Source organism: Babylonia areolata, chromosome 6 (assembly GCF_041734735.1).
Source record: "Babylonia areolata isolate BAREFJ2019XMU chromosome 6, ASM4173473v1, whole genome shotgun sequence".
NCBI lineage: Eukaryota > Metazoa > Mollusca > Gastropoda > Neogastropoda > Buccinidae > Babylonia > Babylonia areolata.
In genome coordinates this window covers 8,569,838-8,582,607 of record NC_134881.1, presented here as the reverse complement: position 1 = coordinate 8,582,607, position 12,770 = coordinate 8,569,838, and the positions used below count along the sequence as shown (strand labels likewise).

The 12,770-nt window shown below is 44.2% G+C and overlaps 1 protein-coding gene across 1 annotated transcript; it reads right to left on the bottom strand.

Moving 5' to 3' along the window:
* Window positions 1–3,763: 3,763 nt before the first annotated feature.
* LOC143283215 (placenta-specific gene 8 protein-like) lies at window positions 3,764–11,559 on the bottom strand. The gene is made up of 5 exons (XM_076589390.1): window positions 11,502–11,559; window positions 9,390–9,534; window positions 6,817–6,980; window positions 4,310–4,449; window positions 3,764–3,856 (listed from the first exon to the last, which is right to left on the bottom strand). Exons 1-5 carry the CDS (start codon window positions 11,557–11,559, stop codon window positions 3,764–3,766), a joined length of 600 nt encoding a protein of 199 aa, XP_076445505.1.
* Window positions 11,560–12,770: the final 1,211 nt, after the last annotated feature.

Here is a 12,770-nt window from a genome sequence, read left to right as displayed (position 1 = left end):
ACAAGGGACGCAATTCTTCCGATGGGGGGTGGGGGTGGGGGGTTGAAAGAAATGGGGGAAGTCGTCTCCCGTTCATTTGGCTGGTCGTGTGTGTGTGTGTGTGTGTGTGTGTGTGTGTGTGTGTGTTGGTTTGATTTGTTTGTTGTTTTCTCCTAACCGTGTAGCAGAATTGATCAAGTGAAGCTGAACCAGTTCATCAGATCACTTCACCAATATAATTATTGTCTTCATGAGGTTTCTATCATACACAGAGCTCACTGCAGGGCTCTCATCTCATGGACTCGAATCAGTCAACCTTTACCACCGACTCTCTGCAAGAACATCAAAAGCAACATATGGGATGGACAGTGAGTTGTTGTGCACATCTTCTCAAAATCTTACAGTAAAAACGTGCCCTGAGGATACGTGCAAGAATGACCAATGAATTGATCGTGAGCGTTCAACAAAGGCAACTGAAGAAGAAAAAGAAGATAAATACTTTCAGGGCTGAGTTTCTGCACCTTCACATCTTACGCGCGCGCGCACACGCACATACATACATGTGGTGTGGTGTGGTGAGGTGTAGTGTGTGTGTGTGTGTGTGTGTGTGTGTGTGTGTGTGTGTAAATACATAACTAGTGCTAATTTATTGATTTATCATCCTGAGTACAATCGATCCAGAATGACCATCCACAGTGAGCGAGCTTGCCTGTCTCTGATGAAATATCTACATCCTTAAAATGCACCGTCCCAAATCTTGCGGGTCAGTCATGTGAAAGACACCAAGAAGCTTAACTGGTCCAAATGAATATGGCCACCAGCAAATGATTTCTGATCAGACAGCTAGTTGGCCTCCCTGCCACTGATGAAATGAGACCTCTGCCTCACACCCCCACATGACCCCCGGCTGGTCCTACCCCAAACCAATCTAATGACCGAAGCTTGATCGTATGCTAATAGGGTATTTGCAATAGCATGTTGTCCAAAATACCCACATCAGTCTCCCCATCATCACTGATGGACATCAGAAGGGTCTGATTGTGTAATAGGGTTGTGTAAGCCCTCTCTAGCATGATGGAGAATAGTCAAGTTCCGGGCGTTAAAACAGTGGAGGAAACCGCCCTCTGAGACCTGTCCAGATAGCTAGTTGCTAGGTTTTAGTTATGCAAGGAAAGGGTATAAACAGCAATAAGGTATTGATTTCAGAATTCACATCAGTTTAAATCACAAATGTTGATTTCGGTCAGTGATCTTTACAACAGATCGTGACAAGTTCCTTACGTCTTCTCTGAATGTTCAACACAAACTTGCTTTGGAAACAGGGATTTGTTATTCATAGGAGATCGTAATAACAGATACACATAATCCCCCAAACCCCTGGTCTAACCTTGACCCCACCACCTCCCCCTTGACCCCAATACATCCCCCAAAACCTCTGCTCTAACCTTGACCCCCTACTACCACCCCCTTGACCCCACTATACATCCCCTAAACCCCCTACTCTAACCTTGACACCCAATCCAACATCCTTGACCCCACTACATCCCCAATCCCGAACCCTTCTTCCCGATTTCTCTCGTGAGAAAACGAACATGTTCATTAACCATGACCAATTATATCTTTAGAAATAGACCTGCATGCAGCCTTTACCATTTTTTTCCGATTCTTTTCCTTCACTTACACTGATGTAACTTCTGTTTTTTTCGTGTTTTTTTTCTTCAAACTGCAAAGGATGTAGGAAGACAGACAACATATTTTCTTCCAAAGAACGGATCGAGGTGTAGAATTCATGGGTATGCTTCCCTCAGATATCAACATAACCGACCGCTAGATTTTGTCATTGCTTTCTGCATACAAACGCTGTCCAACCAAACAATAAACAAACAATGTCAAGCCGTCAGGATCGATATTGTTTATTTCTACTGGGCTTCTTTACAATTTCCGTCTTTCTGATTTATTGTCAATATATAAACCCTGTCTGCATTCATTTAATATAATGTTTCTGCGTTAAGCATATTCGATCATTCCAAGTTGTTTTTTTTTTTTCATCACATGATATCAATATTCAGCAAGAAACTGATTCAAAATTACCGACCCCACCCGCACCCCCTTCTCTCTCTCTCTCTCTCTTTCTCTCGCTGGCTACAATTAGACTGAGAACACTTTGCTTTTGCTTAAAAACAATGGTTTGAAACTAGCAATGCGTAACTCACCTACTGTTGTTGATGAAAAACATTTTGTGTGTTAGTGTCAACCTTATGATTCTATCCGTAACATAATGTGTTCTTTTATTTTTGACTCACTTGTGTAAACAAAGTGAGTCTATGTTTTAACCCGGTGTTCGGTTGTGTGTGTGTGTGTGTGTGTGTGTGTGTGTGTCCGTGGCATCAAATTAGGCATAAAAATAGGAAAAATTCAGTTCTTTCCAGTCATCTTGTTTAAAACAATATTGCACCTCTGGGATGGGCACAAAAAAAAAGAAAAAAAGAGAAAAAAAAGAAGCCTAATTATATGCAAACTGCATTTACTGTTATATTAATATTTTTTGTATTCTCTAAACTTGGCACTTTGATCTGATATTCTGACCAAACAACAAGAGCAGTCATTATTATCATTTTCTGTTCAAACAGGAACTTCTTTTGCTCAGCATGGAAGTTTTATTTATTTTGCAAACGTTTTTGGTGCAGATAGTGAAAAAGGGAAATTACTCTGTAATTAATGCTAGGGGACTTAATTTGCTTGGATTTTTTTTTTTAAAGTGTATCACAAGTGAGTCTTGAAGGCCTTGCCTCTCTTGTCATTATAAAGATCTGATAATGGTGCTTACGTTGAATGATGAAGATATCATATAAATCAATTCGCTAAGCATGTATTTTCCGAAGCAAGGGGTTTTCGAAAGAAAAAAGATAAAATAATCGTAATGTCCAATCATAAATAAACTTACAAAGTTACGCTGCGGTGGTTAAGATTCACTCAAAAAAAAAAAAAAGAAAAAAAAAGAAGAAGAAGAAAAAGCAAGAAGAAAAAAAGAAAAGAAGAAGAAGAAAAAAAAGCTAGCTAACTACTGCTCTTACCAAAAGCTAAAGAACAAAGACGCGAGAAAATTGCGAAACGAAAATACCCACACTGGACGCTAATCGCTTTCGGTTGGCGAAGAAGAAAAAGAAAAAAAGAAAGCGGGGAAAGAGAGATTGCGAGCAAAAGTACTTCATCCTCTTGAAAATTTCTTTATGGTTCACTGTTATCACTTTAAAACATGAATCACTTTTAAATACCTTTGAACACAATTTATCACAATTAAAGGAATGGTTCAAGGAAACAAAAATCAATAAAAACAATAACATCAAAACTGAGAAAATGGTAGATATGCAAACTGACACAATAAAAGTAGACAAAGTAGACAAAAGAAAATGTTTGAGCTGAAAATTGCATCACACACACACACACACACACACACACAAACACACACACAAAAGCGAGATTAAGGTCAAGAGTTGTAAAGTCGTGAATGAACAACCCTTTTCATTTTTGCACTGTACGAAAGCACTAAAGAGGAACTTCACACCAAAGTATGCACTCATCTACAGTAAAACAAATTCACTAACAACCTTACTATAAAGACCCGCTATATTATATGCACACACAATTATAGTCTGTGTTCAAAACGAAAGGTTATTTCTCCTATCTTCGGACGACATGGGTTTCCGTCTTCCGGTTATTTGTCAGGTAGGGGTTTTTGGTTTTGCTAAAGGTGGTTGCTTTTCGCCAGAGATCCACAATCAGGTTAGATTCCCATGGCGTCCAGTTCTCTGGATAGCTGACACATGACGCAGGCACAGCAGCACCACACAGCACAGGCATCTTTTAAGATAGACCCCTGTAACATAATGCACACATGCTGGGTTGTAATGTGCTGAGTTCTTTAGCACTACGAAGAACTGTTTTGCAGTGAATTACAGCACATCGTGTTTTATACAGCGTTATACTGGATTCCAACGCAGAATGTTGGAATTGTGTTGCAACACATGGTATTACAAGATAACGATATCGTATGGGACTGTATTGTGTAGATGTTACAAAACATCGTGTTACGTTGCATCATTTTGTATTGTATTCCAACATACTGTATCATATTATGGTCTTGCGAAACAATGCAGGATGCTCTGCTCTGTCGTGTATTGAACGGCAGTACTTAAAGAGGGGGGTGGGGGGTGGGTGTGGGGGGTGGGGGGCTGTGGGGGGTGAAGACAATCACTTCCGCCACTACTCATCTCGTTTAGCCAGCCAGCTAGCTAGCCAGCCAGCCAGCCAGACAGACAGACAAACCAACCTTAATGCCTCCCATGATCCTGACTTTGGTCCTGGCAGCGATGATAGTGTCTGGGCAACAACACAGCAACAGCGGGCACTCGTTGAGCCGGTAGGACAGGCGGCACGCCACCAAGGGCAGACAAAAGTAGGTGCACAGAGCTGAAGAAACAGCGTGTCATCTACATTCTCTAATCAGTCAGGCGAAAAGACGATGAAAAAAAAGTTAATGATCAACATCATGATCACAATTCTTCTTGCTTACTGTTGCTATGGTTGGTGGGGATCGAGGAGGTGGGGGCGGGGGGTGGGTGAGGATCAGCAAACGGAAAGAACGTGATTGCAGACGTATTGGTGGACCTCACATGATGGATGGCTACATATGAATGCAGCGACTGAATCTATATCCCAGAGTAAAACAACTCGATAAGATAGTGTCGAAAATGACTGAAAATGGGTCACATCATCTAATCATCTATTTATAACAATGACGCTTCAGATATGCACGAAAATTGCCATTAAAGGATAGTGGTAATTACATTGGTACTGGCGGAGGGGCGGGGGAGGGGGTGGGGGTGGGGGGTGGGGGGGCAAGAGGGGGAAGGGATCGGGGGTGGGTTGTGGCAGACTAGATGCAGTTTTCACAAGTGATGAGAGTACGAGGTCCCGTTTCGCCATGGTAATAGTGAAGGCACATTCCTCCGATTGTCCTCACTCCACCCTGGTGACGATGACATGGATAATTATATAATGCCCATCCTCGGTCAGAGACCAAACTCTAAGCCCTTTATGGGGTCATTTGCACTACAGACTGCCTATCATGGGTAGAGCCGACTGACGGATTCCTTCGGGCATTCATCATTTGTTTCCTGTGTCATCAAGTTCACACACACACACACACACACACACACACACACACGTAACATTTTTCATATACGACCGTTTTGTTCATTTACCCCCGCGATGTAGGCAGCCATACAGTCCGTTTTCGGGGAGGATGTGGTTCATGTTGGTTATGCTATTGTTGCCGTGGGTTCTTTTACGTGCGCTAAGTGCATGCTGCACACGGGACCTCAGTTTATCGTCTCATCCGAATAAATAGCGTCCAGACCTCTACTCAAGGTCTAGTGGAAGGGGAGAAAATACTGACGACTGTGCCATGATTCGAACCAGTGCGCTCCGGTTCTCTCGCTTCCTAAGCGGACGCGTTACTTCTAGGCCACCACTCCGGGACATCGGAAAAATCTCCACGCTTATCCCACCAGGTGTGACGGAGATCGAACTCAGGAAAATATGCGCCTGGCCGGTCGGAAGGAGATGATTAGGCCCAGCCTTCCTGTGCTGAGCCCAAGACACAGTGAATATTAAACCACTGTCTCTATGGCCGTAAAAGACTAAGCAACGTCTAACCTAATGACAAGTTGTCTGAATAATGGTCCTGAATATTAAACCACTGTCTCTATGGCCGTAAAAAAAAGAAGAAAAAAAAAGAAAAAAAAAGTCGCAAGTGCTGGTCAGGCATTTGAAAACAAGAGAACGGAGAAGCGTGAGCGAAAGAAGCAGGGCCTAGGGCTCAACTTCTGGAGACGTTTTCCCTTGCAACACCCGTGGGAAGTGCTGCGCATCTAGAATCGGCCTCTTCTCCCATATGAGGACACACACCGACAGATAAGCCTGCCCGCCTACTCATCCGTCGGACCGACGGGAGACTCCTTCATGGCCGTAAAAGACTAAGCAACGTCTAACCTAATGACAAGTTGCCTGAAAAATGGTCCATAAAATGATGACATAATACCTTGATTCCAGTCAGTTTTGTGAGGTCATACGCAAATAAGGGTCCACAGTTGTCACGTGACATTGCCTGCTGTCTTGTGATGATTTCGCGATGTGAAAAAAAACTCAAAGAAGGAAATGCGTGTGCAAAAGTATGGTTACAGTTAACAGCGAGATACTGACGTCATATTTCGCTTTGAATTTCATGTCATGTACTTTGTCTGACGTTAAACGTCGGGAGTTGTTCACCCTTTCTTTTTGGGGGGAGGTGGAGTGAGGTTAAAGATAAGAGGGGGGTGGGGGGTGGGGGGGGGGGGGGGGAGCGGGGATGGAAGAGGGAGCTGGTGGGAAGAGTTTAGCCAAAAGTGACACTGAACAGTGACACAGAGGACATTCAATTTCGTCAAACGTTGTAGTCGTGTATTCCTATATGAGACATGCTTTCTGATTAGTCTTCCAGATTAGAAGGTTAACCCAGGCCCTGTGTGCAGCAGAACACAAACAGGTCCTGTGTGCAGCAAAGCACTTACCTCACGTAAAAGAAGCTACGGCAACAAAAGTGTTCACACACACACACACACACACACACACACACACAGAGAGAGAGAGAGAGAGAGAGAGAGCGACTTTTCATGAACATTTTAGCATGGTAATCAAAGTCACAGGGAAATAATTATGGTGTGACACAAAGTAACACAACGCAATAACACAGAAGAACACAGGTGAACAATGACAAAGGAGTAGAGAAGCACTGACTGTTAATGAGGTTTTCGCAGCAGCCACACAGCCCGGTGGTCCACTCCCTCTGTCCCTCCAGTCCCACCAGCACCAGGTGATTGCCTTTTGGTTGCGTGATCACCACCTTCTTGCCTGATGTCCGTCTGTCCGTCCTATCTCTGTTAAACGCTGATGTGCTGGTGCTGTCAGTCAACATAGACACTGTCACTCAGGTATATGCTTGTCTAAACTTTGGCACACACACACACACACACACACACACACACACACACACACAGATACAGAAGACAGACAGACAGACAGATACACGCCCACGTACATACGTATTGACAGACAGACAGACACATTTCATTTAGCTGGGTCCATGGTGGCTGTCCAGGCGCGAACCCTGATGGCTTTGAAAGAAAAAGAGCGTGGACATGAAAAAGACTTTGGAGTCACTTTTGACAGAAATCTTTCATTTGACCCACACATTCAGAACTGCATGAATAAAGTGAACCAAATGGTGAAAAGAACTTATACTCATTTTGACCGATGCACATTTGTAGAACTATACAAAAACTCTGGTGCGACATCACCACGAGTACAGATATACTGTGTGGTGCTCATATCTCAAGCGTCAATCTATTCCAAATTGAGGAGGTGCGGAGAATAGGGAAACAGACACGAAAGTTTGGATTCAGTGGGTGTGTCTGCTCAATATGGCAGAAAGCAAGTCCTTCGTTATTTCATTGTTGGTTTTAACCGGTACAAATTCAGTCTTTTTGTGAGGTGTGATTTATATATCTAAAGCTTGCGATGACTTGAATCTATGTACACGAAGTACCTACTTTTATTTGTTAGCTGCGAGTGTTTTACGATTTGTGATTATTTGATGTATCTATCAAGATTTTAAAATAGTGTTTTTACATAATGTTCGCTTTGAATATACTGGGATGAGCATGCTGTGTTAGTGCCGTGTAAGAGGGAAAGAGAGTGTGTGTGTTTGGAGGAGGGCTGGGGGGTGGGGTGGGGTGGCGGTCGTGGGACATCTTTGTTGGATAGTTGAACGGGAGTAAGTAAATCAACGGAGTGAGTTCAATCAGTCTGGTATTTCTTGTCATGCATATTCATTTCTAAATGTCTGTAGATGTCTTATGTTCTATGTGCAGCTGAAAGAGACTTTTCCATGTTTTATGGACATCTAAAGATGTATCTGTCTCTTGTAATCAACCAATTGATCAATCGCTTTGATGTCTGAAACACTGTGTACAGTCTGTCAGTTCTACTCTGCACTACTGTACGGCTGCTGTAAACACAGACTTCCTTTGTTTTCTCGAAGGAACTCTGACAAGAAGAGAGGAACAACGTATGGCTGTGTAGAAATGGTCTGATCCCCCCCCCAACGTTGTCATGCACACACACACACACACACACACACACACACACGGCGTCCCGGTATTTCTAATGGCAACACCGACAACAATAAGGGTGCCACCCAAATGGCGACTGTCTTGACTTGACTTGACTATCAGACGGTCAAGGGCCTGTTCGTCGTCCGAGGTCTATTTACTTATGCGTTGTGCGGGCAATGGCATATACAAAGGTGGTGGTTAACACTGGGAGGCAGGTACATACACTGAAGGTAGCTCAGTCCAGTAGCTATCCAGGCGGCTTTTGAAAGAGTCAACAGATGGTGCCGTCACCACAGGTATTAACAACTCTTTCGGAGAAGTAGTTTGTTCCGATATTAAGACGGCACTTGTGTTTCTCTAATTTCAATGCATTACCTCTGAGATCACGTGTGGACGCCAGTTGGAAGCTAGGTCGAGAGACTGAGTAAAACCCATGCAAGTATTTCTATACCTCAATAATGTCTCCACGGAGCCTCCTGTGTTCCAAGCATGGTAATTTTAGTTCACGCAGTCTCTCCTCATAGGGTTTGTCTTTCAGGCGTGATAGCAGTTTTGCTGCTCTGCGCTGAACATCCTTAATGTCACTGCATAATGACTAATGCATAGGCTGCCACACACAGTGCCCATATTCAAGTAATGGGCGCACTAAACTCTTGTACAGCTGGACAAATATTTTCTCATTGAGGTGGTCAAACGATCTTCTAATCACACCCACTATCCTATTTGCTTTCGCTGTGGACTGGGCTACCTGTTGCCTGAATGCCAGCTTTGAGTCAATGAGAACTCCTAGGTCTCTCTCAGCGTCACTATGCTTGATCTGTATCCTGTCTGACTCATTTCCCAAGAAGTATGTTGCTTCTGACTTCTTCCTTCCAAGTTTTAATACGCTGCATTTTCCTGGATGGAATCTCAATAGCCATTTGTTTGACCACTCTTGTAGCCGATCTAAATCTTCTTGAAGATTTTGGGGTCCCTCCTCTGTGTCAGACCTAGCGAACAGCTTGGTATCATCTGAAAACATTTTGACATTCGTCCTAACATTGTCCTGGAGTTCATTAATAAGTATAACAAAAAGTACAGGTCCAAGTACTGATCCCTGTGGAATACCGCTGGTAACATTTGCTTCCTGAGATCTAGCCTCATTAACAACGACAGTAGAAAGTAGCCATACTGTCTGCGTGTGTGAACATTTCCAACCTGGGATCATCCATCGTGATTGACCAGGCGTGGACGTTGACAGCCTTGACAGAAAAGGGAGCGTGGACAACAGGAGCCTCCAAGCGGCTGACTTCCCCCAAAAGACCCAGACACCGTCGTCTTCCCCCGGCTTTCACTGCCGCCCCTTACAAGAAAAAGAACACAGGTAACACGCAAGTATGACGCAAAAACAAACGCGTAAATCTTACGTCAAACATAAAAACCTGCACCAAAGAAAATAATTCGATCTTCACACTGATGCATATTTCTACATGACACTATAACACACACTCGTTTAATGAGGCCTATCGTATGGATTCAATGTTATTATATATATATCATATATATAATTATAATTATACACAAAAAAATTTAAACGCAAAGTCAATGACATTTCTCAGTCACTGAATGAAGTTGCTCCAAATCGAAACCTTGACAAAGCAGACAATACTTTTTTACTGTGGGGTCAATGATACAAAAGACTCTGACCCGGAACAAGCGAGCAAGATCACAGTAGACAACGTGGAAAACTCTCGATTGTTTCCTGAATAGAGAGAGTGGTCATTAGCAAATCCCCCCCCCTCCCCTGCCTAACGCGCTTAGTCAGGTCTTGCACTCAGTGAGGTTAAGGAAGCAATATTGTCCTTCCCTAACGAGAAAACGTCTGTTGGGTTTGAAGCAATTTCCAATCACATGCTGAGACATTCGCAGTTCACAGCTGTTCTGTTCTACATACGCTTTTTCGGAAGTGTTGAATTGAGGATTCAGCACCAACGCAATGAGATAGCCCATACCAGTTTTTAAATGCCAGACACATAAGCTATTGACCAGTTGCATCGACATCGCATACTGGTAATTGATGGACGCGTACATGTTACTTTAAGACTTACCTCTGAAGTTTTTGTTTGGCAGGTGGTCGATCAGAACTGCACTTTCCACTCGGGTATTTTGTATTTGTATTTCTTTTTATCACAACAGATTTCTCTGTGTGAAATTCGGGCTGCTCTCCCCAGGGAGAGCGCGTCGCTATACTACAGCGCCACCCATTTTTTTGTATTTTTTCCTGCTTGCAGTTTTATTTGTTTTTCCTATCAAAGTGGATTTTTCTACAGAATTTTGCCAGGAACAACCCTTTTGTTGCCGTTGGTTCTTTTATGTGGGCTAAGTGCATGCTGCACACGGGACCTCGGTTTATCGTCTCATCCGAATGACTAGCGTCCCGACCACCACTCAAGGTCTAGTGGAAGGGGAGAAAATATCAGCGGCTGAGCCGTGATTTGTACCAGCGCGCTCAGATTCTCTCGCTTCCTAGGCGGACGCGTTACCTCAATGCCATCACTCCACTGTGTGTGTGTATGTGATGTGTTCCAGAATGTGCGTCTTGTTTGATGTTTTGTTGTCAGGCTGAAAACGTGGATTCAGATAATGCTAACCAATATATTGGGAGAAATATATTTCGGGCAGGATCCTGTTCTTTTTCTTATGCTATCTTGACGGGTGCAATAGCCGAATGTTTAAAGCGCTTGACTTTCAATCTGAGGGTCCTGGGTTCGAATCTCGGTGCACCTGGTGGGTTAAGGGTGGAGATTTTTCCGATCTCCCAGGTCCACATATGTGCAGACCTGCTAGTGCCTGAACCACCTTCGTGTGTATGCGCACGCAGAAGATCAAATACGCACGTTAAAGATCCTGTAATCCATGTCAGCGTTCGGTGGGTTATGGAAACAAGAATATACCCAGCATGCACACCCCCGAAAACGGAGTATGGCTGCCTACATGGCGGGGTAAATAAATAAAAACGGTCATACACGTAAAATGTTACATGTCTGTCTGAGTGTGCATGCGTGTGCGTCTGAAATCTGATTGAATGACACAGGAAACGAATGATGAGCGCCCAGTGGCAGCCGTCAGTCGGCGCTACCCAGGTAGGCAGCCTGTGGTGCAAATGTCCCCGTGTATGTAAAGCGCTTAGAGCTTGGTCTCTGACCGAGGAGGATAGGCGCTATATAAGTATCCACATCAATCAATCAATCTTGGGACTCATGCAAGCTCGGTCATATTTACTAGTTGAGACCAGTGGACATTGACGTGTGTGACCACTTTCACCCACACCTTTCCGGCACTCATTCTCCGTTTTGGCGTTGCGTTTTTGTGCATATGTGAGTAGCATCCTGGCTGCATTGAATCAGACTGCGTGGCCTTCACACGTCAGACTGATTCTGAAGCTTTATATTTGATTATCCTTGATATGACATTGTAACATGCTTTATATTGACAGGACGGAACATAAATAATTTGCTAAATGTGTGTGTGTGTGTGTGTGTGTGTGTGTGTGTGTGTGTGTGTGTGTGTGTGTGTGTGTGTGTGTGTGTGTGTGTGTGAGCTGGCTGGCGGATTTTCTCCTTGATCGTCAAAAAAAGATACACAAGAAGAGCCTGTCTAAACAAAACTTCCTGTTTGAGAGAAAAAAACGAGACACTGACACAAAGTGACCTACTCTGCTACTGCACTATCGCCCCAAAGTTCTACTATTCAACACTACCTTTCCCAAATCCCATTCTGCCCATGTCACCCACTACTTTCCCCAAACCCCATACTCTATCACTGAACACAACTACCTTGCCCATACCCTGATCTGCTCCCACTACCTTCCCAAACCCCTAGTCATTCCCTGTCCACCCTAACTTTCCCACACCCTGATCTACTCCCACTACCTTCCCAAACCCCTACTCATTCCCTGTCCACCCTAACTTTCCCACACCCTGATCTACTCCCACTACCTTCCAAAACCCCTACTCATTCCCTGTTGACCCTAACTTTCCCACACCCTGATCTACTTCCACTACCTTCCAAAACCCCTACTCATTCCCTGTCCACCCTAACTTTCCCACACCCTGATCTACTCCCACTACCTTCCCAAACCCCTACTCATTCCCTGTCCACCCTAACTTTCCCACACCCAAATCTACTCCCACTACCTTCCCAAACCCCTCTGTATCCCTGACCACCCTAACTTTCCCACACCCTGATCTGCTCCCACTACCTTCCCAAACCCCTACTCATTTCCTGACCACCCTAACTTTCCCACACCCTGATCTACTCCCACTACCTTCCCAAACCCCTACTCATTCCCTGTCCACCCTAACTTTCCCACACCCTGATCTACTCCCACTACCTTCCCAAACCCCTACTCATTCCCTGTCCACCCTAACTTTCCCACACCCTGATCTACTCCCACTACCTTCCCAAACCCCTACTCATTCCCTGTCCACCCTAACTTTCCCACACCCTGATCTGCTCCCACTACCTTCCCAAACCCCTACTCATTCCCTGTCCACACTAACTTTCCCACACCCTGATCTGCTCCCACTACCTTCCCAA